General features: G+C 41.8%; 1 protein-coding gene across 2 annotated transcripts in view; it reads left to right on the top strand.

Annotated features, from left to right (window-relative positions):
• ctnnbl1 (catenin, beta like 1) overlaps window positions 1-22,719 on the top strand; it is a 31,373-nt gene continuing 8,654 nt past the window's right edge. The window contains exons 1-13 of one of the 2 annotated variants that reach the window (XM_053686517.1): window positions 1-161; window positions 1,618-1,803; window positions 1,912-2,018; window positions 2,095-2,239; window positions 2,332-2,424; window positions 3,750-3,843; window positions 7,273-7,364; window positions 7,695-7,767; window positions 9,586-9,644; window positions 10,771-10,919; window positions 12,213-12,394; window positions 18,833-18,930; window positions 21,036-21,116. In XM_053686517.1, the coding sequence (XP_053542492.1) occupies window positions 132-161; window positions 1,618-1,803; window positions 1,912-2,018; window positions 2,095-2,239; window positions 2,332-2,424; window positions 3,750-3,843; window positions 7,273-7,364; window positions 7,695-7,767; window positions 9,586-9,644; window positions 10,771-10,919; window positions 12,213-12,394; window positions 18,833-18,930; window positions 21,036-21,116 (1,389 nt within the window). In that variant the 5' untranslated portion in view covers window positions 1-131. Of the gene's footprint in view, window positions 162-373; window positions 502-1,617; window positions 1,804-1,911; window positions 2,019-2,094; window positions 2,240-2,331; window positions 2,425-3,749; window positions 3,844-7,272; window positions 7,365-7,694; window positions 7,768-9,585; window positions 9,645-10,770; window positions 10,920-12,212; window positions 12,395-18,832; window positions 18,931-21,035; window positions 21,117-22,719 lie in introns of those variants that run through there. The other variant, XM_053686515.1, reaches the window with a different exon arrangement.

Genomic DNA, 22,719 nt, shown 5'->3' with positions numbered 1-22,719 from the left:
CGCTACAGCGCTGACATTTCATAGGTTCCTCAAGACACCGAAGAAGAAATATTAGCGCTCACCGTGCTGCTACTATTTAACACATTAAGTAAGACTTTTAGCGGAGTCAATTCAGCTTTTTAAAAAACGTTATGGACGTCGGTGAGCTGCTGAACTATCAGGTAAAAATCCGCTAAACTCCTTTTTAATTGTGGTACAGTTCTTTTTTTTTCCTTTCTAGAGTCGCCAGCGAGTTTTCTATGCTAGCTAGCATGTGCAGTCTGGCTAACAACAACAACAGGGCCGAATCCCAAAATGGCGGTGTAGTTACTACAGAAGCACACTAATTTAGGTGTTCCGTAATGGCGTCCACGTTGTACGTAGTGCACTAGTTAGTCAGTTTGGGATCTATTTGGGATTCATCCAGCATCCAGCGTCCAGCATGAGTATATGGGCTTACTTTGTGTTGTTAAAAAAATATCTAAATTCGCTCTAATATTTAAGTTCCTATATAACGCTAAGGTATTAATACCGTTGGATATTAATGAGCGTTAAGTCTTTCTAATTGTGCGGTTTAATTAAAAATGACTGAATTAACAGTATAGTAATAATATGTAAATTCACCCAGTCAGTGAAAGTTTTATTGTAGAGTTTTAAGGGAAAATAATAAAATTCCTGCTGTTACAGTAAAAGAATCAACAACAGGGCGACGGAGAGTTAATCTTACCCTGTGGTTGATTATTTTCTTATAACACACAACAGCAATTATATATATGAAATCCATTTATACTTGCATTTAAAGTTCTTGTTCTCTCTGACATAGCAGCTATAAACAGTTGTTCCCTCACCTCACCTTCTCTTTATTTTCTATTTTGAAGATAAAAATAGGTTCTCCATGACCTCTGTCCTAGCTTAAATTCAACCTGTCCTAGCTTAAATTCAACCTGTCCTAGCTTAAATTCAACCTGTCCTAGCTTAAATTCAACCTGTCATAGCTTAAATTAAACTTAACCTAGCTTAAAGGTGCGTTAGGTAAGGTTTGTGGAAAGACAGATCTCCAGAAACCATTCTCTCCAGGATTTTGTGATTTCTGCGTTTGCGGAAATTAATGTAAAATCATAGAAATGCTGCGATATTCTGAGGAGATCGCGATTTGTCAAAATTGTGGCAGTTTTTTTCCCGCAGGTTTGGGCCGAGATGCCTCATGTGATATTGTCACAGCAACTGCTTTGTTTTTTCAGCTACGTAATGCGCTTGTTTTGAGAAAATTGCTTAAACTATTCTTTTTTAAAAAATAATAATTTCTACATAATTTTGCATGTTATTTGCACTAGAAGAATTGAAAAATATTGCACCTTTTATTTTTTTTATATATTATATATATATATACACACACACACACACACACACACACACATATATATACATACATATAAAAAACCTCCAGCATGAAGACGTGTTGATGGAACAGGTTGAGTCATAAGCCGAGGCTAAACATTTTGTGAAAGCATTTTTTACTTTATAAATGTATTTACCTAAAGTCTTAGTTAATCAGATGTCACAAAATCATCACTATACCAAATATCTTTATTGAATATATTATTTTTCTGTGTAATATACTGTTCTGGTCACCGACAGCCCGAGCGAGGAGGCAAGCGGCCGAGGGAGGAAAGCGGTTCAGAGGAATCTCGGGCGAAGAAGACGTCGACGAGCAGGGAGCCTCCCAGACCCGCGGTGGCGATTCCAGAACCCGAGCCGGAAGATCCGGAGAACAGAGAGAGGATCTTGGAGAAGCTCATGGACCAGGATGAGGTGGACCCTGAGGTGCTACTTCGTTTCCGTATCATCTAGCGCTGCCGACTGACTGCTTCATACCATTAATAGTGTAGTGCTGATTAATATCGTAACGCGTCGTACATGTCTCTGTAACAGGGTGAACCGGTGGACGAGAGCATGGTGAAGAAAATGATCCTGACCTTCGAGAAGAGGTCGTACAAGAACCAGGAGCTCAGGATTAAATTCCCAGACAATCCAGAGAAGTGAGTTAGTGCGAAATGCCAAGCCTGTTGTGGTTTTCCAGCATGGCCTTTTATGACGAGAACGTCTTCCTTATAGGTTCATGGAGTCTGAACTGGACCTGAATGACATCATCCAGGAGATGCATGTAATCACCACCATCCCTGAGCTGTATCACCTGCTGGTGGAGCTCAACGCCGTGCATTCTCTGCTCGGCCTGCTGAGCCACGAAAACACTGATATCCTCGCTAACAAAGTGTTTTCTTGACTAGTCAGTAAATCAGAAAGTAAGTATTTGCAGGTTCTAACAGTTCTCCTTAACCCAGAACACATATCTCCATCGCGGTGGTGGACCTGCTCCAGGAGCTCACAGACGTCGATACACTCAACGAGAGCGAGGAAGGAGCCGAGGTCCTCATCGACGCCCTGGTGAGGAAACCAACAACCTGTATGATCTTTCAGAGCATTCTGTATCTGTCTTTTAGTGGAACGTAGACTGTTAACTGGTTTTGGAGCTTGTTCAGCTAGTATTTCTTCTGTTCTACTGAGCGTCGTTTAGTGGGGGGGGGCAGGGTTTTAATAATGTTGTGGTGATTCCATGTGCGCCTTGTCTCTCGGGCTCTGACTTCATGTTTCAGAAGGAAACGCGTCAACAATCATGAAAGAGCAAAAAAGCTGTTTCACGGTGACTTTAAGAACCGTTCAGTTCTCATATTAATGCGTATTTCTCGCCATCTGTGGGAGAGGTGTAGAAATGCGCTTTGTTATTTAAGCGTGATGATGATGATGATTATTATTATTATTATTATTATTAATAATGATTTTTTTTGGCAGTTTGAAATTGCTACTTTAACGCTTCGACAGTGTTTCCGAGCGCTTGTAGATTAGACGCACTTACAGCGAAGCCAAACCACTCGAGTCAAGATCTTTAAAAGCCTGAATGCTGTCCGAAAACAGAAAACCAATTTCCTCCGCTCTTCAATTTCAGTGCAATTTAATAACCATTAGCCATTGATCAGCGTTTCTAGGACGGGAGCTGGGGTGTGTGTGTGATGACATTTAGAGAAAAAGCAGAACCGCTGATCGGAGCACGGCGGGAGAAAATCAGCCCAGTATCAAAGTGAGAGACGGTGTGCCGCCGTGGCATTTCTGATTTGTGGAGGCGCTGACGCGGAGGGGAGGTGGGTGGGGGTGGGGCGGTGGAGAGTTTGGACAGGACCTGACAAGAAATTGGAGCTGAGATAGGTGCTGAGTTCCGTATCTAATTTTTAAACACACAAGCGTGTTGTTGTTGTTGTTGTTGTTGTTGTTGTTACCCCCCCCAACCCAAAGAGTCAATTACGTTTTGTCATGTATTTTATTTAATGGACAATAAAGCGGCAACTGAGTGTTGCCTGGGGCTTTAATATCTACAAACAGCTTCCAGTCTTTAAAAAAAATATATAAAATCTTGGTGATACATTGTCATTTAATAAGAATTTACTGGTGGCATGTTCAAGAACCGTGTACAAAACTATAATTGAATTATAATTAAAAGCTAAAAAACCCCCCAAAAAGTCTTATTTCTGACTGAATGGGTGTGTCAGATTGCATAATGATCGACGGCTGCATCTCCAAGGCAACATAAAACACTACATGCGTATACATGACATGTAGTCGAAGTATAACGACCGATTTGTGGTGTTTGATTTCATCTCTTGAAGTCATTAATCTGTTTGTTTGTTTGTTTGTTTGTTTGTTTGTTTGTTTGGTAGCTGGAGGGCCAGGTGGTGGCGCTGATGGTGCAGAACATGGAGCGGCTGGATGAGACGGTGAAAGAAGAAGCGGACGGAGTTCACAACACGCTAGGTACAACGCAACCGGCGACGTGTTACGACTCGGTGTAAAAACAGACGAAATTCGAGCGATTATTCGAGCGTATTGTTTAAGATATTTCTGAGGTGCGGGTATTTAAGTGCTGATCCCGGGTCAGTTCTAGTTCTCTCTCTAATGTACTGACGTTTATTAAAGCGTTAAAGCTGGTTCTAGATCAGCGGACTCGTTTACTGTGATTTTCTGTAACTGCGCTGCTTTTTAACAGCGATGAAGTGTCCCGTAGGACTGGACCTGAAGGACATGGGCAAGTCTCTTTCTTCACCATCACTCTTTCTTCTCTATTTATATCCATCCATCTGTCATCCTTTAATCCCCCTCTCCTCCCTCGCAGGGGATTACGGTACCTGAGTGTCGCAGGAAACCTCGCTGTTTTTTACATTCCTCATCTCGCTATACTTCTTTTTTTGCCCCTGTCTCTCTTTCTCTCGCTCTCTTTCTTGCTCACGCTCTCTCACCCGTGAGCCGCTGTGTGATTGAGTTATCAGGTGTCTCTGCTTCTTTCTAGTGGAAACGATGAAGCCGACACACGCAGAGATTTCCCCCCGTGTTAAGTCATAAAGCATGCTGCTGCGTTCTATCCATCTTTTCTCTTCCACTTTAAATTTCTTTTTCTTTTCCCCCTCGGATCTCGAATCTGCCCTGTCTACCTGTCAGCCTTACTGAAAGGGGCGTGGCCTCTGTATCTGTCAGTCTCACTGAAGGAGGTGTGTCCTCTGTATCTGTCACGCTCACTGAAAACGGGTGTGGCCTCTGTATCTGTCAGTCTTACTGAAAAGGGGTGTAGCCTTATACTTTCTCCCCCAAATAATGTCTACATGCACATTGATATTAAAATTAAATTATTAAAAATATTAATTTAAACACCACATCTAAATCAAAAAAGCCTTTCATGTATGTGTAAGATATAATCGAATTAAAATGTCACTGTTTGCACAGCATCTCATTACAGTGTGCGAATTATATTATACTCAAATTATATAACAACAAAGTGCCTTAAATGCGGCTTTATTCCATTGTGTAGTTGATTAGAAATGCACACACCTACTGTGTGTGCGCACACGTACACACACACACTTACAGACAGGCTTTTATAAAGAGCGCTTGTTGCTCATGGTTTTATTTTCCTCCTGGAAAAGCGTCTACAGAAAGCTAATCTCCAGACCTCCAGCTGTTTTGAGAGAGACGTTCCTGCACTCAACCATTTTTGTTTGTCGAGTGAGTCTGATTTGGACAAACTGGGTCAGTGCTGCGGAGAAGAGTGTGTTTGTGTGCGCGAGTGTGTGGGTGGATGTGGTGATTTAGTTAAAGTGGTTTTCACCAACACCAACCTTTTAATGTTTAATGTTCAGCTGGAGAAAAGGAAAAAGCCCTGAACATGCTACGCAGACGCACACTATTCTTATGCCTTTATCCTCTCAGCTGTGTGAATGTGATCTGTCACCCACTGTGCAGTCTATACACACACTCACACTAATGCCTCAAGAACTGCTCTTGTGTTTCACAGCAGTGTGTATTTCATGTGTGTCTTGGAAATTGGCCGCTGTTTTACAGGACAAATTATTCTGCAGCCGAATTTCCATACTGCTGTAAATTCTCACAGGAAGTGTGTTAGTTCACAGTCAATGGAGCTATGATCCTGAACTTCTATGTTCTTTCTTTATTTCACACACCTGACTCCTAGATGAGCCGGCCGATACTATTACTGTACTGTTTTATAAGAAATAAAACGCAACAGGATGTGAATTTCTGGGGAGTCAATTTGATGGACGGCGTTCTGACATGAAGAGAAACCGTTTCTGCACATTTCGGCACTTCGAGGTGTGAAGGAAATAAAATCCGTCTGAACGGACGAGGCCGTGATTATGTGGAAAAAGGAATTCGACTTGCCTCGGAAGTGGGAAGTCTGAGCACAAGCGAGCTGCAAAGTGCAGACAAAAAAACCCAAACATTTGTTTTATGCACCAGCTAACTGAATAGCTAGCTAACTGTGAGTGATGTATAGTTTCCTCGTCAAAAAACAGTAAGCTCTAGTCAGTATTATTGATTTAACAAGCGAATATGTCAGCCGTGTCGATTTGACGTCACTTTCTGAACTCCGAAGTTACAGATAGTGTCCAGAGTTCCCGAGTAGGAATTTCACGTTTAGGGGGTGTTTTCTTCATTTTTTCCCCCGCCCCCTAGTCAGAGGTTGGATGATACGAGTCACGACTTTAAGTCAAATTTTTCACAAATCAGTCCCTCTAGGATTTTTGTGATCGCAGAAATTGGCGCAACATCAAGCAAACGCCGCAATTTTAAAAAAAAATTACAGCAGGTTTTCCGCAGGTTTGGGCCGAGACGCGTCATGCAACGTCATAACGACACGATGCCCAAACGTGCCTCTTCGATCCACGTGCGTCGAACGCAAGAACAGCCGAAAGGTCTCATTTACAGACAAACCTCACTTGTGAAAGGCCACGCCTTTCGACAATTTCACCAAATTCAAGTAGTTTTCCGCAAAACAAAAAACTCCTTAAGTTGCATCGCAATGTTTTTAAAAAAAATAAATAATAATAATTTTAAAAGCCAAGCGTGTTTTTTTTTTTTTTTTTTTTCCCCTTCTTCCCCAACAACAATCCCCCCCAAAAAACCCAACTCTGCGGAATCTTGTACAGACTGACGAACGGTTAGCAGCTATTGCAAGCTAGCTAAAAAATATTCTGCTAATTCGATTCTCTTTAACAAATTAGTAGCACCTATCAATCTGCAAAGATTAGTCAACATGATGTCTATTACCGCTCACAAACAACAAAAGATTAGTTATTTACTGAACCGTGCTTTATCACATGAGCTTGTAACATAACATTCACACTTGAACACTTCCCACTCCCGCCTGCTCTCGAGGGAATTCTGACCACCCCCACTGTTGTTATTGTTTGTGCCATCCTGCAGTGTTTTCTGACTAACTTCGTTGGTTCTTTTTCTCAAAATGTAAACAAATTATTAACCCAATTTACAGACTTTCAGCTGTTTGAAATGAACAAATCAAACAAACGAGTTTAAATAGTTCAACACAACGAATGCTTCTAGTGTTTTCCCCAAATTCAGCTGTAAATGCAACTTATAATGATTTCTCCAGTCCCAAAATTATTCACCACCTTCATGGCAAGTGTCTTTAGTACTTAGTAGAGCACACTTTTGCTGTTATGACCTGCTGCAAATGAGATGCATAGCTTGTGGCGGTGTTCCTGAGGAATCCTATCCCATTCCTCATGAGCAAAGGCCTCTATTAGCATATGTTTGCTATATCTTTATTAGCATTACTAGCCGTGTATGATGAGAGGAGGGGCTAGACCGCAGGAGTGCCTCTGTTCAGGTTTGATTTCTGGTTCTTCTTAATAACCCGCGTATGTGCTGTTGCAGCCGTGGTGGAGAACATGGCCGAGTTCAGACCGGGTCTGTGCACCGAAGCCGCTCAGCAGGGACTCATGCAGTGGCTCCTCAAGAGGATTAAGGTAAGTGATCGGGATAAGTGTTTTAATACAATGCTGTCTAAAACATTATACTCAGGTTCTCGGTGTCAGTTCTGATGCATGTTGTGTCGTTGTAGATTGTCGATAAGGGTCAGTAATAATGAATATAATGATAATGAAACCCTCCATATTATGCTGTTTTAGGAGAATAATCAAAGATGTGGTGGTGTGATGAAGTCGAGTTTCTGTTATTGTTAAAAGATCAAACATTTTAATTACAGGTGCTCACTGAACAGGGGTGAAAATGCAGATAAAGCAAAAATAATGCAAACGTAATTAAAAGTGAAGATTGCGCTTTTCTTAATCACACAGGCGAAGATGCCATTTGACGCTAACAAACTGTACTGCAGCGAGATCCTGGCCATCCTCCTCCAGAACAACGACGGTGAGTCTGAAAGCTTTAATCTCGACCACGTGCGTGGTACTGATGGGCGCCAATATTTTTTTCACGCTTCAGTAATTGTGTAGAGTATTGTTTGCTATTATTATTATTATTATTATTATTATTATTATTATTATTATTAATTTTATTTGTTTGTTTCCTTTGAATTAACCTTATTAGGCAGAAACAACCAGATTGAAGCAGCTAGCTAGCTAGTTAACTGATGCTAGAAACAAATCGTTTACATTGTCTTAAGTGGATTAGCTTAGCCTAGTTACCCATTGCCAAGAACGAGTTGTTGGCTAACTAAATTTAACCATTGGAAACGCAGGATTCTACCTGATAAAGTTAGCTGACTGAGTAAAACGCATCGCAGCTTCGTAGCGATGTAGCTAACTAAAACCATCAGAAGATTGCATGCGCTAACCTCAGAAATCGTTAGCTTGTTAAGTTAAACTGCAGAAATGACTCTCTGAAAATAATGATAGTAGTTTCTTTATATATAAGAAAAATCAAATGAACTGAGGTGAATGTTTTCAAAATCACCACAGCGTTTTAGTCTTAGCATTAGCATTTACCTCAGGATTTTACTTCAGAAAATCTTGCCGCCATTTTAGGCCGTACATGTTGTCACGGTAACAGTTTTTACACAGGAGTTCATAGAGACCACTTACGGAGAGAACATAGCAAAATAATGGCTAGTTTTTGTCTGGAACCAAAATGTTTAAGTAGTAAAACTTTAATTTTAGGTCGATAGTGTACACAAATGCACAAAACAATGTACACAATGTAACACATTTGTTAAATAAAAATCATTTTGAATATCGGTTGCTAATCAGTGGTTTGCGGTTGCGTTTCATCACTTGCTCCTCCATGACTGTAGTGAAGCGAGCGACTCGCAATATCACAGATAGTGTTTGCTATCTCATGCTCGGGTTTGATGATTTTGGAGTGTGCGTGTGTGTGTGGTGCGTGCTCTAATCTGTGGTGATATTGGTGCTGCTGTTATTACACTGTGCCGCTATGTGTAGCTTTTCCTCACCTTTCTTGCTGTGCCTCTTCTCTCTCCAGGGGTGTCAGGTTCTTTTTCTCTCGCCTGTTCTATCCCTTTTTTACCCCTCTAATCTTAATTTTTAAATGGTTTGAAAGATTCAAAATGCAATATAAATATTAAAAGTACACACTTTTGAGTGTGTACTGAAAGAGTACGCAAGGACAGGTAAAGGAAAAGAACGTTGTTTGGCTAGTTACACACGCTCCTCGATTCATTCCAGCTTTTCTTCATTTGTTATTCCTTATACCGTTTGTACGGTATAATTTAATTTACGGTTCGCTTTGAAATATGCGGGCGGGGGGGGGGGACGTACATCGGTTACACCTCTTTGAAATCTGTGTCACGGATGTTGCGCTCGTCCGAAATGTTTTCAGGTTGGATTTGTCGAAGGAAACCATCACGAAACTGCTCGTCCTGCCATTGCGCAATGAGTTGTGGGTATTATTAGCTGAAAAAGTGTGCACAGATCCACAATTAGAAATTCTACCGAAAATAGTAGACCATCCGGGTACATTTCGAGGGTACCTCGCTTCAATATGTTACGATTTGGGACGTGGTAATTCTAATCTCGGGTACTGTTTAGGACGGACAGTAGGCACATTGGGAAAGCAGCTTTAGTTTTACTGAAGGAGGCGTGGTCTCTGTGCTTGTCTGTCTTGGTGAAGGAGGCATGGTCATTTTTACTAGAAACAAATAACAGCAGGAGGTGAAGGATGTAGCAGAGGAATGTTAAAATTTTCTAAAAGAATTCTTTCTCTCTTTCTCAGGCACCAGAGAGCTATTGGGCGAGATAGACGGCATCGATGTGCTCCTGCAGCAGCTCTCAGTAAGTTATCTCTCCTGTGCATGTGTGTCTCTGTCTCTTTGTCTCTCATCCCCAGTAGATTCAGAGCTGTCTCTTCATGTTTCTTTTCCTTTATTCTCAAATACACACACACGCAGAGTTTGTGTGTGTTGTACAAAGCTCCCACATATATCCAGCCAAAGCGAACTGTTGCTTTGCTCAAACGTGGTGAAAAAAAGACTATAAACACAATCATTCTGCTCCAAAAATGCAACTCTAAACTATTAGATTAAAAATACTAAAATGTACACTTTTAGAATGGAAAAAAAATAGGTGGTTCATGAGTTTAAGTAAGGAATAATATACTTGGGGCATGATGTCAGAGAAAACTAATCAGCGCTCGGGGGATGTGATGAAGTGAGTTTGCTGTCACCACCTCAAAGCGTTTTATTCTTCTTATACCACAGTGATTTGGCGAACAGTATTTAATTATTCTTATTATTAATTAAAGAACAGCACGTCTTTTTTTTCTGAAATGCGTTTATAATTACGTTTAATGTCGTGGAACGTCCACAAAACAAGTTACTTCCTCTTTTCACTGGCGTTGTAGTAGCTATGAATGTTCTTTTTTCTGTTCGTGTTCCCTCGCTAACTTTTTTTTTTTTTTTCCTTTTCTAAAACAAAACAACGTAATTAAATTACGGCTTTACGTCTGAACGTTACCACGCTCAGTACTGGGGACTCCTTCCTAGCATGATGATAAATTACAGAAGAGTATCTGTTGCTGTTACCATAGAAACAATAACGTATTAGAACGTGAGCATTAATGTAAGCGTGTGATTTGAAGCTGCGCTACTGTCCGAGCTGCTGTTCTAGAAAATTTATCAACACCGCACCGGCCAATCAGAACAGAGAATTCGGCAGCTCCGTGATTAGTACATAGGTTTCTTAAAGGAACTGGATAATGTATGAAAAACTAGGGTTCAATGATTTTTACGGTAAACCCCCGGGGGGCTGGGGGGGAGCCACAAAGCTGACTTTGTGGTGGTGTTAAGCAGTAGTTAATGTGCGCTTTAGTAATGTGTCTTTAGTGTTGTTTGAAGCTGTAATGAAGGTTTGTCTTAAGCATGTTGTAAATCCGTACTAACGCCACGTCACTGTGTGTCAGGTGTTCAAGAGGCACAACCCGTCCACGCCGGAGGAGCAGGAGATGATGGAGAACCTCTTCGATGCTCTTTGCTCCTGCCTCATGTTGCCGGCCAACCGCGACCGCTTCCTCAAGGGGGAGGGGCTTCAGCTGATGAACCTCATGCTCAGGTTTGTGATTGGCTGTTTATTATGGTGGGTGCGGTTAATTAATTTAGGTGCGCTACATCATGATCTTCGTAGTTCCATAAGAAGGTAGAAAGCTGTGTATTTTCTTTTTCGGAAGCTTTTATATATTTTTTTTATTCTCGTAACGAACGATAAATTAAGAGGAAATAAAAGTTCTTTTTTTTTCCCCTGCACGTGAGAGAATTATTGTGTGGGACAAGAAAATGGACAGTGTAAAATAAATCGTAGTGACACTTGATGAAAAACGGGAAGCATTTTGCCGTGGCGTGACTGCTGTTTCGTGTCGTCTGGATTTAGACGTTCGTTGCAGGTGAGATGGGCTTCCAGCGTCCTCCAAACAGCTTTCTGCTTCACAAATCTCATCACACACACACACACACACACACTTTCTTTCCATACCCCCCCCCCCCTCTCTCTCTCTGACACCTGAACCGTTTTTGCCGTGAGCTCGATAAACAGCGCTGTTCATCATCTCCGGATGAGGAGAGTGGCAGCGTGATAGACAGCTACATTTCCCAGAGTGCCGTGTTGCTCGTCGGAGAGCTCTGATACACCGCTGTTTGTGCTGCGTGATCTCGCTGGACCTTAAACCTATTGATCATGTTTGCTTTGTTATGATGCGCAGAACCGATTTATTATTTCCTCAGGATTCAGCAAATCAATCATTTACAAGGACCAAGTGCATGTATTATATTATGCAAAAGTAGCTGACAAGGTGGTGGTGGTGTTTTTTGGGGCTTTGACACCAGCTTTGACCAGTAAAATCCACAGACATTTAAAGTATGATCATATAAAACACAAGAATTCCCGATAGTTAAAAGTTAAATGAATATTTATAGCATTTTACTTTTATTAGTGAGTCTCCTGATACATAAATGTACGCAAACTCAGGAGCTCCCGTCTCACGTTTAGTGTGTAAATGCTTCTGCAAAGGATTTCTGTGTAAATAGCATGATGAATGAGGCCCAGTGCACGGATTTTGAACTTTTTTTTTTATTAGATTAACAGCTAGTTTAGTGAACAGTGTGTTACAGTAGTGCAGAGACAAGAAGATAAAATGATAATACACATGATGACATCTGGAGCAAGTGTATTATTTTTCCAGCACTGAATGCGTGAAGTGAGCTGACAGACAGAGTAAAGTACTGCAAGTGAAGTGTTTATATTAATGTGTCGTTGAGATAACAGTACTGTAATGCACTCTGTTTTGGTTCATTTTCTTCTTGATTGTGTGTGTGTGTGTGTGTGTGTGTGTGTGTGTGTGTGTGTGTGTAGGGAGAAGAAATTGTCTCGCACTAGCGCCCTCAAGGTCCTGGACCACGGCATGATCGGGCCCGAGGGCACTGATAACTGCCACAAGTTTGTTGACATCCTCGGCCTTCGCACGATTTTCCCGCTGTTCATGAAGACGCCGAAGAAGATGAGGAAGGCCGGCGTGTCGGACAAGGAGCATGAAGGTATCCCATGATGACCTCTTCATTTCTCTCTCTCTCTCTCTCTCTCTCTCTCTCTCTCTCTCTCTCTCTCGTCGCAATTAGTGACAGGCACTCGTCGCAATTAGTGACAGGCGTGGCCTCTGTGCTTATCAGTCTCAATAGAGGAGATGAGTGTAGGAGGCGTGGCCTCTGCACTTGATTACATACTGTGTACATGCAGCATAATATGCAGGATAGGATGTGTGAACGGTCAGTTCATAACTACAGTCATGATGAACGAAATGATGTTGTTCTTATTAATTTCTGAGTATTTTCAGTTACTGTTGCTTAAACTGTGATATTTAAACACAAAAAAGATCTAATGAGGTGATGGGGGAAAAGAAATACAGTGATGGTATAAAAGTGTAACTGTACCAAAATCTTTATGCCGTAACTGTTGATCAAGAATGAAAGATCTCAAGGAAAATTTTTAAATCTGAAACATATTAATAACAGCAAGAAGTTTTAGAAAACTTAGACACATACTGCAGTATAACCATGTTGCTCTCTCTGCCCACAATTTTCCATCACTGTTGCATTGTGGGATGCATTACACAACACCTTTGTTTATTTTGACCCGAGCAGCACATCATCCGAATGTCGTCAGCGCTCTGGAAATATCCATGTCCATCACATCCTACGTACAGTGCGCCGCTCGTGGGTGCGGATTAGTGCGAGCAGTGTGCGTTTGCCAGCGCTTTGCTAACTGGAAAGCAGTGAGAAGAGGGCGGGGCTTCCAACTCGTTAATTAAACAGTACCGATCCTTAATACGGAGAGTGTTTTTGAAGTCGCTGTAAAGAGTCGCGCTCTAGTGACCCTTGACGGCAATCCTGAAATGCACACCCCAGCACACGACAAGCCGAAATTTGCGTCCGTGACCGGCTCGTTAAGAAGAATTCGATCTCTAATAATAGCCCTGACACCGAATGGCTCCAGCCCATGGAAACACTCGCCTAAAGAGGTAGATGTCTGCGTGACTGCAGGAAAGTGTGAACATGTTACACCATGATACGTAATTCATTCTCGTGCAGCTGTAATTACTGAAACTGTCTAAAACGTGAGGATGAGAGCACGCGTACATCGTGTGTGCGTGCCGTACATTTTAATCGTGCTCTATGAAGCGAGGGTTTTGGCTGTGTCCTAACGAGGTGCGCTATTTTAGGAAGTGAGAGATGAAGCCTGGAGAGCGAGCGAGAGAGGGGGTGAGAGAGCGAGCAGGTGAAGCAGTGTTGATTGCGGTGTGTTCGTGTTTTTGTATGCTGTGAGCGATGTCCCACGTGGGGTTGAATTTTGGGAACTCGGCCTTTGACAGGAGCAGTTTTAGTCACCTAACGATGCATCTGTTTGTAATCCAGAAGCAAATCACCACCTCTACGCAATCATTAAGGCGGAATACGAGTCCCAGTGGGACGCTTATTTCCGTTCTCCCACATTTTAAAAAAAACATTCCAGCTCTACCACTGGAACGTTCTGGAAAGAGTTTTATTTATTTATTTATTTATTTATTTATTTATTTATTTATTAATAACTCCCTCAATCACGTTTCCGAGCACCGTTCAGCTCCTCGCTTTATCGCGTAGTATACCACAGTGTTCTCGAATGCTCGAGCCTGATTGGTCAGAGGGTGTTTCTATGATATGATATTTTCTCAAACACACATATTTATGGAAATAATATTACAAGTTAATATTAATATATGTTATCGTTTCCATAGTAACGACTCATTCAGAGGTATTTGGCGGGTGGGGGGTGTTTTTTAACAAACGGATGTAAAGAGATGTTTGTTTGATATTTGTTATGAGCTCCAGGTAAAGCTGTAAGTTTAGGACTGATTAGTTTACACTTTGCAGTTGAGAACAGGAAGTAGCTTGTTTCGCAATCGTTAACATGAAATATTTACATGTGTATATAAACATTAAATGTAATCAGATATGTACTTTTTTTTTTTTAATTTATTATTTTTTTTATTTGATGAAAGTTGTAATTGTTGGCATATTGCTGTGGTGTAAGGAGAGTAAATCACTTTGGAAATGTGCTGTTATAGAAACGTAATCGAATTCCACCGGATGCACCTTTTTTAACGTATAAATCATCGCGAGCATGGCGTCTTCGGGATTTATTTCCGTTCACGGAGACAAAATAAACCAATTAGTTTGTCGTTTTGGGTTTGGAATGTCAGGTACACGATATGTGGTTTGATGTGATCTTTGGCGTGGAAGTCTTATTTCAACATACCGCTACGTTTAGCTACCGGTTTTATTTCTTTGCGACTCTTAAGCGAGAGGGGGGAAGGGAAGAAAAGAAAAGAAAAGCACGCCACGACCAATACTCAATAATTTTCAGAGAGGAAGTAACAGTTTCTCCTAGAAGAAATCAGCGAGAGTAATTTTGCTTAATGTTTGCATCAGCGACCAAATGGTAAATAATGCAAAATCTCACACACACACGTGACTATAAGAACCAGCGCATCACTGTTGCATCACGTTTCTCATCCATGACGTTGCTCTTTTCGGAAGCTGACTGGAGGCGGGGTGTAGGCAACATCTGTGCGTACGTGACGAATGAAGCATGCAGGCTAGCCACGGTGGAAAAGGTAAGTGTGCAAATATGTTAAGGGGAACAACTGGGAGAATGCAAATGAGGGTAAAGCCAGCATTCTCCTGTGCAGGGAGATAAACAGAAATATGGGTTTTAATAAAATATAAATAACAAATCACATACATTTGTGCTTACGGAAAATTTGTTGAAATCTCATTATATGCTGCGTGGACATGAAAATTTGAAACATCACTGCGGTATCATTTTAACAATAAAATCCAGTCTGACTGTAACAATGTTTTATGTATGCATTTAGCTAAAACTGTGGAAGGTGTTATTAAAAAAGATATTTTTTATGAGTGTCATCAGTACATTTACATGGACAACAATAATCCGATATTAACCTGATTAAGAAGCTAGCATGTAAACAGCGATTATTGATGACCTTAATCCTACTAAAGTCATACTCGAAGTAAACACAAATCGAATTAAAACGTGGAGTATTCCTATTTTAGTCGCATTATGGAAGTGCCTTGTAAACATGTACACACTTTAATCACACTATTAACATCGTGTGGGAGTTTTCACCGCATTTTGTGACCGGACACGTACACACACGGCAGCGCTCAACCGTTTAACGGTAAACAAGAGAGCATGACTGAGAACCGCACCCTGAAGCCGCGTACCTACCTGCTGTATAGTAGGAGAAATGTATGTATTTAGGTAAGTATGTGGTTTTGGATGCAGCCCACAGCTTCAAGCAGTCGTCTATTAGCTTGAAACACCCAAAACTGTATACAGTGCCATAACGAAGACAAACTGTATGTTGATACGTGAAATTCTGGAGGGAATGTCAGACGGCGTGGCGTGGGGATGTAATGATGTGTGCCGTTAATCGATCTACGTTCTATAACATGTAAAACAGGCACATGCATTCTAAACACGACTCGTGTAAACACCTTAATCAGGATATTATACGTCTTAATCAGAATAAGGTCAATAATTAGATTACTGCTCTCCATGTAAACGTAGTCCATGTTTAAATTAAAGGTAATTTGTCTCCTTCAGAACAGTCAGTAGGCGTTAATCAGAAACAATTTATTTGCAGTCTTTCGGTTTAACCGATGCCTTGTTACTCCATGATGTGAATACAGGAAAATGTAAGAACAATAACAAATGGCTAAAATTGTTATGAACGAGAGAAAGATGGCTGGATGTTTGATATCAACCCCCACACCCACGGCATTAAGTTAGCGTTAGAGATTATCATGCTAAACGGAGAAAGAAAATTGCTGGGGCTTTCAGAAATTGTTCCCTTTGGACTTTTTCAGTGAAAATAGATTGGCATTAGTGCTAATAATTTGCGTAAATGGCATGGGGGGAAAAAGCTCGGTTAATCCCGTCCGTGTCACTTAATCAAGACTCAGAATGTTCTCTTATTTGAGCGGGAGATGGATTGGACATTTTTGAATCTCTGTGAAGCTTATAGTAATTGATTTCTTCTATTTTTATTATTATTATTTTTTTTTCCTCAAATGAGGATTATCATAAGCATTCTCATTATGTTTGCAAGCGCAAGCTGTGTGAGGCGATTATGGTGTTTTGTTTTGTTTTTTTAATCGGGGAGTGTAGCGAGGCGTTTCTTTAAACCCCTGTTGGTCCAGTACACATCAATGCCTCAAACGTCCCTTTTCGTCATCCATCAAGTTCCACGGAGACAAGTTCCTTGTGGTTTTTATTGTGAAAACAAACCTAATCGAATGTATAATTGCAGCTCGAAACTTGGACGGAAAGGATTCAATTGGTGGTGGCAGTGAAAATGGGACTGATTCAATTGGTTTTATTTACCAGAATGGAAAGAAGCCGAATGTTCAAAGGATCCCATTAGTTTCTACAACATGTATGGAGAGAAATGGCTCAAGACCCAAGGATAGAGAACCCAGCACTCAAACCCAAGAATATAACTCAACAGGAAGCCGTTGCTCATGAGGAATGGGATAAGGTTCCTCGGGAACGCCGCTAGAAGCTATGCATCTCATTTGCAGTAGGTCATAACAGAATTTCCGGAAACCACTCGAGGCGTTCGTCGTGTTGAGAGATTTCAGTCGCGTTTGTTGGATTTGTTCGTCGCAGACAGCTGAAAGTCTGTACGTTTTGACTATAAACCTGATTTGCGATGGGGGTCGAATCACTTCAATTGCAACTGTAACTGGTTTTAGACCTGAGGATAGAAAGGATTGGTGTGCTCAGGTCTGAAGGTAGAAAGAATCCAATTGCTTCCATCTACGTGGTTGAAAACCACCTGATGGGAAGTAATATGATTCGGCACACAATTTCCATTCCCAGAGGTAAGTCCATCATGACGTGTCTGTCGCCAATCAGAATTGGGTTTTTATTATCCAAGCAAGCTGTAACGAGCAGAAATTAGCATTTAAAAATGACTGGAAGGGATATAAGCGAGCGAGTGGTGCCAGAGATGGCGGGAACAGAAGAAAGAGTGAGGCTTACCACTTAACAACACTCGTATTAACACACCACTCCTGCATAATCCTTAATCTCTATTACAGTCATTTAGTTTATTCTCTTTAACTTGCGCTCTCTGACATCACTTCAACTAATGGCTCCTCTCCTTGTTGCCACGGTGACCCAAAGCTCGAAGAGGATGTTCGTTTATTCCTCCTCATTCTTGCTGCATCCTTCACCTTCTTCCTCGCTTCCTCTTATTTTTTTTTGACCAGAGCAGCGTTCAGGAGAACCATACCCACCTCCTAATCCAGCGTTCTCTTCCACATTGATGTACACGCCATGTCATGCATACACTTTCTACCACCTTACGATGTAGCATATGTGTTCTCCGGCACCGTCCTAAGCTCCTACGTTCCTCTTTTTCGTTCCTTTGCTCGGCTTGAGAGGAAATCAGATAGCTGAATAAGCACTTCCTGTTTCTACTTGCTAATTCCCATCACCCCTTGGCTTCCTGCTGAGATTAGGCTGCCGGATCGACGTGCTCAGTATATAAACGATGTAAGGAGGTGCCCCGGTGCGAGTTCCCCCGCTTGTAGATCTCAATACGTGTACTATTGGATCGATCTTGCGCTAATCGGAAAGGAAACGAAAGCGTTTCGACCTGCCGTCGTGATTCTGTAGCGCTTTCTAGCATTTTCTCAGCGTTTAGTTTCCTGGTTTAGTTTCGAGTTCTCCGACGTATCGATTCGGACCTTGTGACTGCTTGTTAACGAGCTGCAGAGTTAGAGTTCTGTTGTAGGACCAAAAAGCTAACATTTGCCAACCTCAGCGTAACCAGTTTTAATTGTGAGGATCATTTTGTTTTGTTTTGTTTTGTTTTGTTTTTCTCCTCCATATGGAAAACCCGACCTGTTGACGCTGTACAGGAAGTTGATTGTGTTTAGCCGTACTGAATGTGTCTCATGTTCAATCAGCACAATCTCGACTCTCACCACTCACACGCTAATGAAGACCGATTGACAACGATGGCCTCTTATCTGAATATCCTTTAGCTTTAAAAAAAAAAACAAAAACATCCTAACCCCCACCCCTCCAACAGAACACACGCCGTGCTAATTGTTTAGCGTCTTAATGAACAAAACACCTGATCTTGATTTCGATGTGTTCTGCGTTATCGACCCTATAATAAGAACGCACTTGGTTTAATGGTGTTGTAGGAAACATGATTTAGCCTTCAGTCTTACAGATTAGTGTCGAAAGATTGAAGTAGTGGAGATTAAACTGAGAGGGAAAAAAAAAGACCATCCAAACAAAAATGCCTGAAAATGCACTTTTCTTACTATGTTCCGTGAATGTTTATGTTGGAATATCAAAATCATTTGATAGTGTTGTGGTTTCTTCTCCTCTTCCATCAGAACATGTGTGCTCCATCATGGCGTCCATGTTGAGGAACCTGAAGGGGCAGCAGAGGAGCCGCTTGCTCAGCAAGTTCACCGAGAATGACTGCGAGAAGGTAAATGGTTTGTTTATTTATTTTTTATTAACCCCATATTGTTGATTAAACTTCAAGCCAAGTTAAATATGCCTTTAATACAGTGAGGGGGAAAAAAGTATTTGATCCCCTGCTGATTTTGTACGTTTGCCCACTGACAAAGAAATGATTAATCTATAATTTTAATGGTGGATTTATTTGAACAGTGAGAGACAGAATAACAACAAAAAAAATCCAGAAGAACGCATGTCAAAAATGTTATAAATTGATTTGCATTTTAATGAGGGAAATAAGTATTTGACCCCTCTGCAAAACATGACTTAGTACTTGGTGGCAAAACCCTTGTTGGCAATCACAGAGGTCAGACGTTTCTTGTAGTTGGCCACCAGGTTTGCACACATCTCAGGAGGGATTTTGTCCCACTCCTCTTTGCAGATCTTCTCCAAGTCATTAAGGTTTCGAGGCTGACGTTTGGCAACTCGAACCTTCAGCTCCCTCCACAGATTTTCTATGGGATTAAGGTCTGGAGACTGGCTAGGCCACTCCAGGGCCTTAATGTGCCTCTTCTTGAGCCACTCCTTTGTTGCCTTGGCCGTCTGTTTTGGGTCATTGTCATGCTGGAATACCCATCCACGACTCATTTTCAATGCCCTGGCTGAGGAAAGGAGGTTCTCACCCATGATTTGACGGTACATGGCCCTGTCCATCGTCCCTTTGACGTGGTGAAGTTGTCCTGTCCCCTTAGCAGAAAAACACCCCCAAAGCATAATGTTTCCACCTCCATGTTTGACGGTGGGGATGGTGTTCCAGGGGTCATAGGCAGCATTCCTCCTCCTCCAAACACGGCGAGTTGAGCTGATGGCAAAGAACTCCATTTTCGTCTCATCTGACCACAACACTTTCACCCAGTTGTCCTCTGAATCATTCAGATGTTCATTGGCAAACTTCAGACGGGCATGTATATGTGCTTTCTTGAGCAGCGGACCTTGCGGGCGCTGCAGGATTTCAGTCCTTCACGGCGTAGTGTGTTACCAATTGTTTTCTTGGTGACTATGGTCCCAGCTGCCTTGAGATCATTGACAAGATCCACCCGTGTAGTTCTGGGCTGATTCCTCACTGTTCTCATGATCAATGCAACTCCACGAGGTGAGATCTTGCATGGAGTCCCAGGCCGAGGGAGATTGACAGTTCTTTTGTGCTTCTTCCATTTGCGAATAATCGCACCAACTGTTGTCCCCTTCTCACCAAGCTGCTTGGCAATGGTCTTGTAGCCCATTCCAGACTTGTGTAGGTCTACAATCTTGTCCCTGACATCCTTGGAGAGCTCTTTGGTCTTGGCCATGGTGGAGAGTTTGGAATCTGACTGACTGATTGCTTCTGTGGACAGGTGTCTTTTATACAGGTTACAAGCTGATATTAGGAGCACTCCCTTTAAGAGTGTGCTCCTAATCTCAGCTCGTTACCTGTATAAAAGACACCTGGGAGCCAGAAATCTTTCTGATTGAGAATGGGTCAAATACTTATTTCCCTCATTAAAATGCGAATCAATTTATAACATTTTTGACATGCGTTTTTCTGGATTTTCTTGTTATTCTGTCTCTCACTGTTCAAATAAATCTACCATTAAAATTCTAGACTGATCATTTCTTTGTCAGTGGGCAAACGTACAAAATCAGCAGGGTCTCAAATACTTTTTTCCCTCACTGTACATAGTATAGATTTAAGGCTTTGATGGAATGGCTGCTTGATATTGAATAATATTTATATAATGTAATTTTTTTTTTTTTTTTTTTTTTTTTTTAAATGCACATGGCATTCACTTAATTCGAATGCCTGTTTGTTAAGAGTATTTACGGTAGGCGTGCTACCCCAGCAGTTAAGGTAAAGCTCATTAAGGTTTTAGCATTAATATTGGCTCTGTACTGACATCTTAATAAAGAACTACGGCAACACTAATGGGACAAACACTACACGACAGCAGAGGCTTGAAGTACAGTTTTAAATATACTACAAATATCCTCTGAATTAATAATGCTGCATCATAGCTTAAAGAATGAAGCAATAAGTGTGTGTGTGTGTGTGTGTGTGTGTCTAACATGGCCCTTCTTTTCCTTTTTTTTCTGAAGGTGGACAGACTGATGGAGCTGCATTTTAAATACCTGGAGGCCGTTCAGCTCGCAGACAGGAGAATTGATGGAGAGAAGCATGTAAGAACACACACCCCCACACCACCACACCCTCATGAGCTCTCTAACCTTTTCCCTGACCTTGCTGAGCTCTGATCTGTGGCGATAGGTCTGATCAGAGTGATGAGAGCGATGTGATTCAGAGATGATGTTATCTTTCGCTCAGGAGCGTTACATCACACTTTTCTTCTTGCCTTTTCTCCATCAAACAGTTCACGCACACACATCCATACGCCCATGACAGGTTGTCATGTCTGCTTTTTGGAAATTTCATCAATATGAAAGGGGCATGGTGACTATTATGTATGTTTGTGTGTGTGTGTGTGTGTGTGTGTGTGTGTGAGAGGGAGGGAGAGGGGGAGAGAGAGGGGAAATGCAGGAGAGAATAAAATGAAAGGAAACAGTAGAATGAAATAGTCATATGAACAGAATGACTTGTATTATAGAGTGTACAGACAATTCAGATCATAACCTCAGACCTAAAGATCTTTACCATATCTGCTAGACTAAACCTGTCAATCACCATTGAATTCCTTTTTAGAGCCACAGTTGGATTCAGATTTTCTTTCTTTCTTTCTTCTAACTTTTTCTTTCTCTCTTTCTTTGTTACTTCTTTCCTTCTTCCTGCTGTCTCTCCTTCCTTCCTTCCTCCTTTTCCTGTCTCCCTTTCTTTCCTTCCTTCCTTCTTTTTTGTCTCCCTTTCCTTCCTTCTTTTCCTGTCTCTCTTTCTTTCCTCCCTTCCTTCCTTCCTTCCTTCATTCATTTTTCCTGTCTCCCTCCCTTCTTTCCTTCACACAGAATCCTCTGCATTAGAGCAGCACTAGTGAAGTTACATGGCATCTTCCTCGCGTGTTATGTGTAATTATGGACAGCGTGCGTCTGTAGGGAAAGTGCTGATGGATTAATTGTAGACTCTGTGTGTGTGTGTGAGAGAGAGAGAGAGAGAGAGAGAGAGAGAGAGAGAGACGCTGCACTATTATGTTTCCCAACCGTGGCATTAAACACCTGCCTTTTCCCTCCACAAAGTGACTGAACCTCGTTTCCCCTCAGGCCCATCTCTAGCACTTTCCTTTCCTTCTTCTCCAGTAATGAGCGTGAAGACTCTTTCTCTCTCTCTCTCTCTCTCTCTCTCTCTCTCTCTCTCTCTCTCTCTCTCTCTCGTGTGTGTGTGTGTCATAAACTTCGCCTTTTTGAGAAAAAATTATCCCAGCAGCCCATTAGAAGCTCAAGTTAAGATCCTGCCCCCCCCCCCCCCCCCCCCCCCCCCCCCCCCCCACCAAATTGAGCTCTCCTGAGAAGAAAACAATTTTTTCCTGTCCTGTCTCCATCCTCTGTCACAAATACATGTTCTCAATCTGGATCCCCGCCCCCCAACACACACACAAAAAAAGGAATGGTTTTAGATTTCAGGTTGGTCTCTAAAGGGTATTTCCTGTTTTCAAAGTCGTGAGGATCATCTAAGCTCCCGCAGTGGCTGTCTAAAGGGAATGCGACAGCTGGAGTTTGTGCATGCTGTAATTGCAGCGATTGACATCGGCCTCCCTCCTGGGAACGCCAGCCTTTCCAGGCGGGAAATATTGCGTCTGTGTGTGTGTGTGTGTGTGTGTGTGTGTGTGTGTGAGAG

This window comes from Ictalurus punctatus, chromosome 15 (genome assembly GCF_001660625.3).
Source record: "Ictalurus punctatus breed USDA103 chromosome 15, Coco_2.0, whole genome shotgun sequence".
In the NCBI taxonomy this organism is placed as follows: Eukaryota; Metazoa; Chordata; class Actinopteri; order Siluriformes; family Ictaluridae; genus Ictalurus; species Ictalurus punctatus.
Note: the sequence above shows the minus strand (reverse complement) of the source record. Positions and strands in the feature narration are given on the sequence as shown.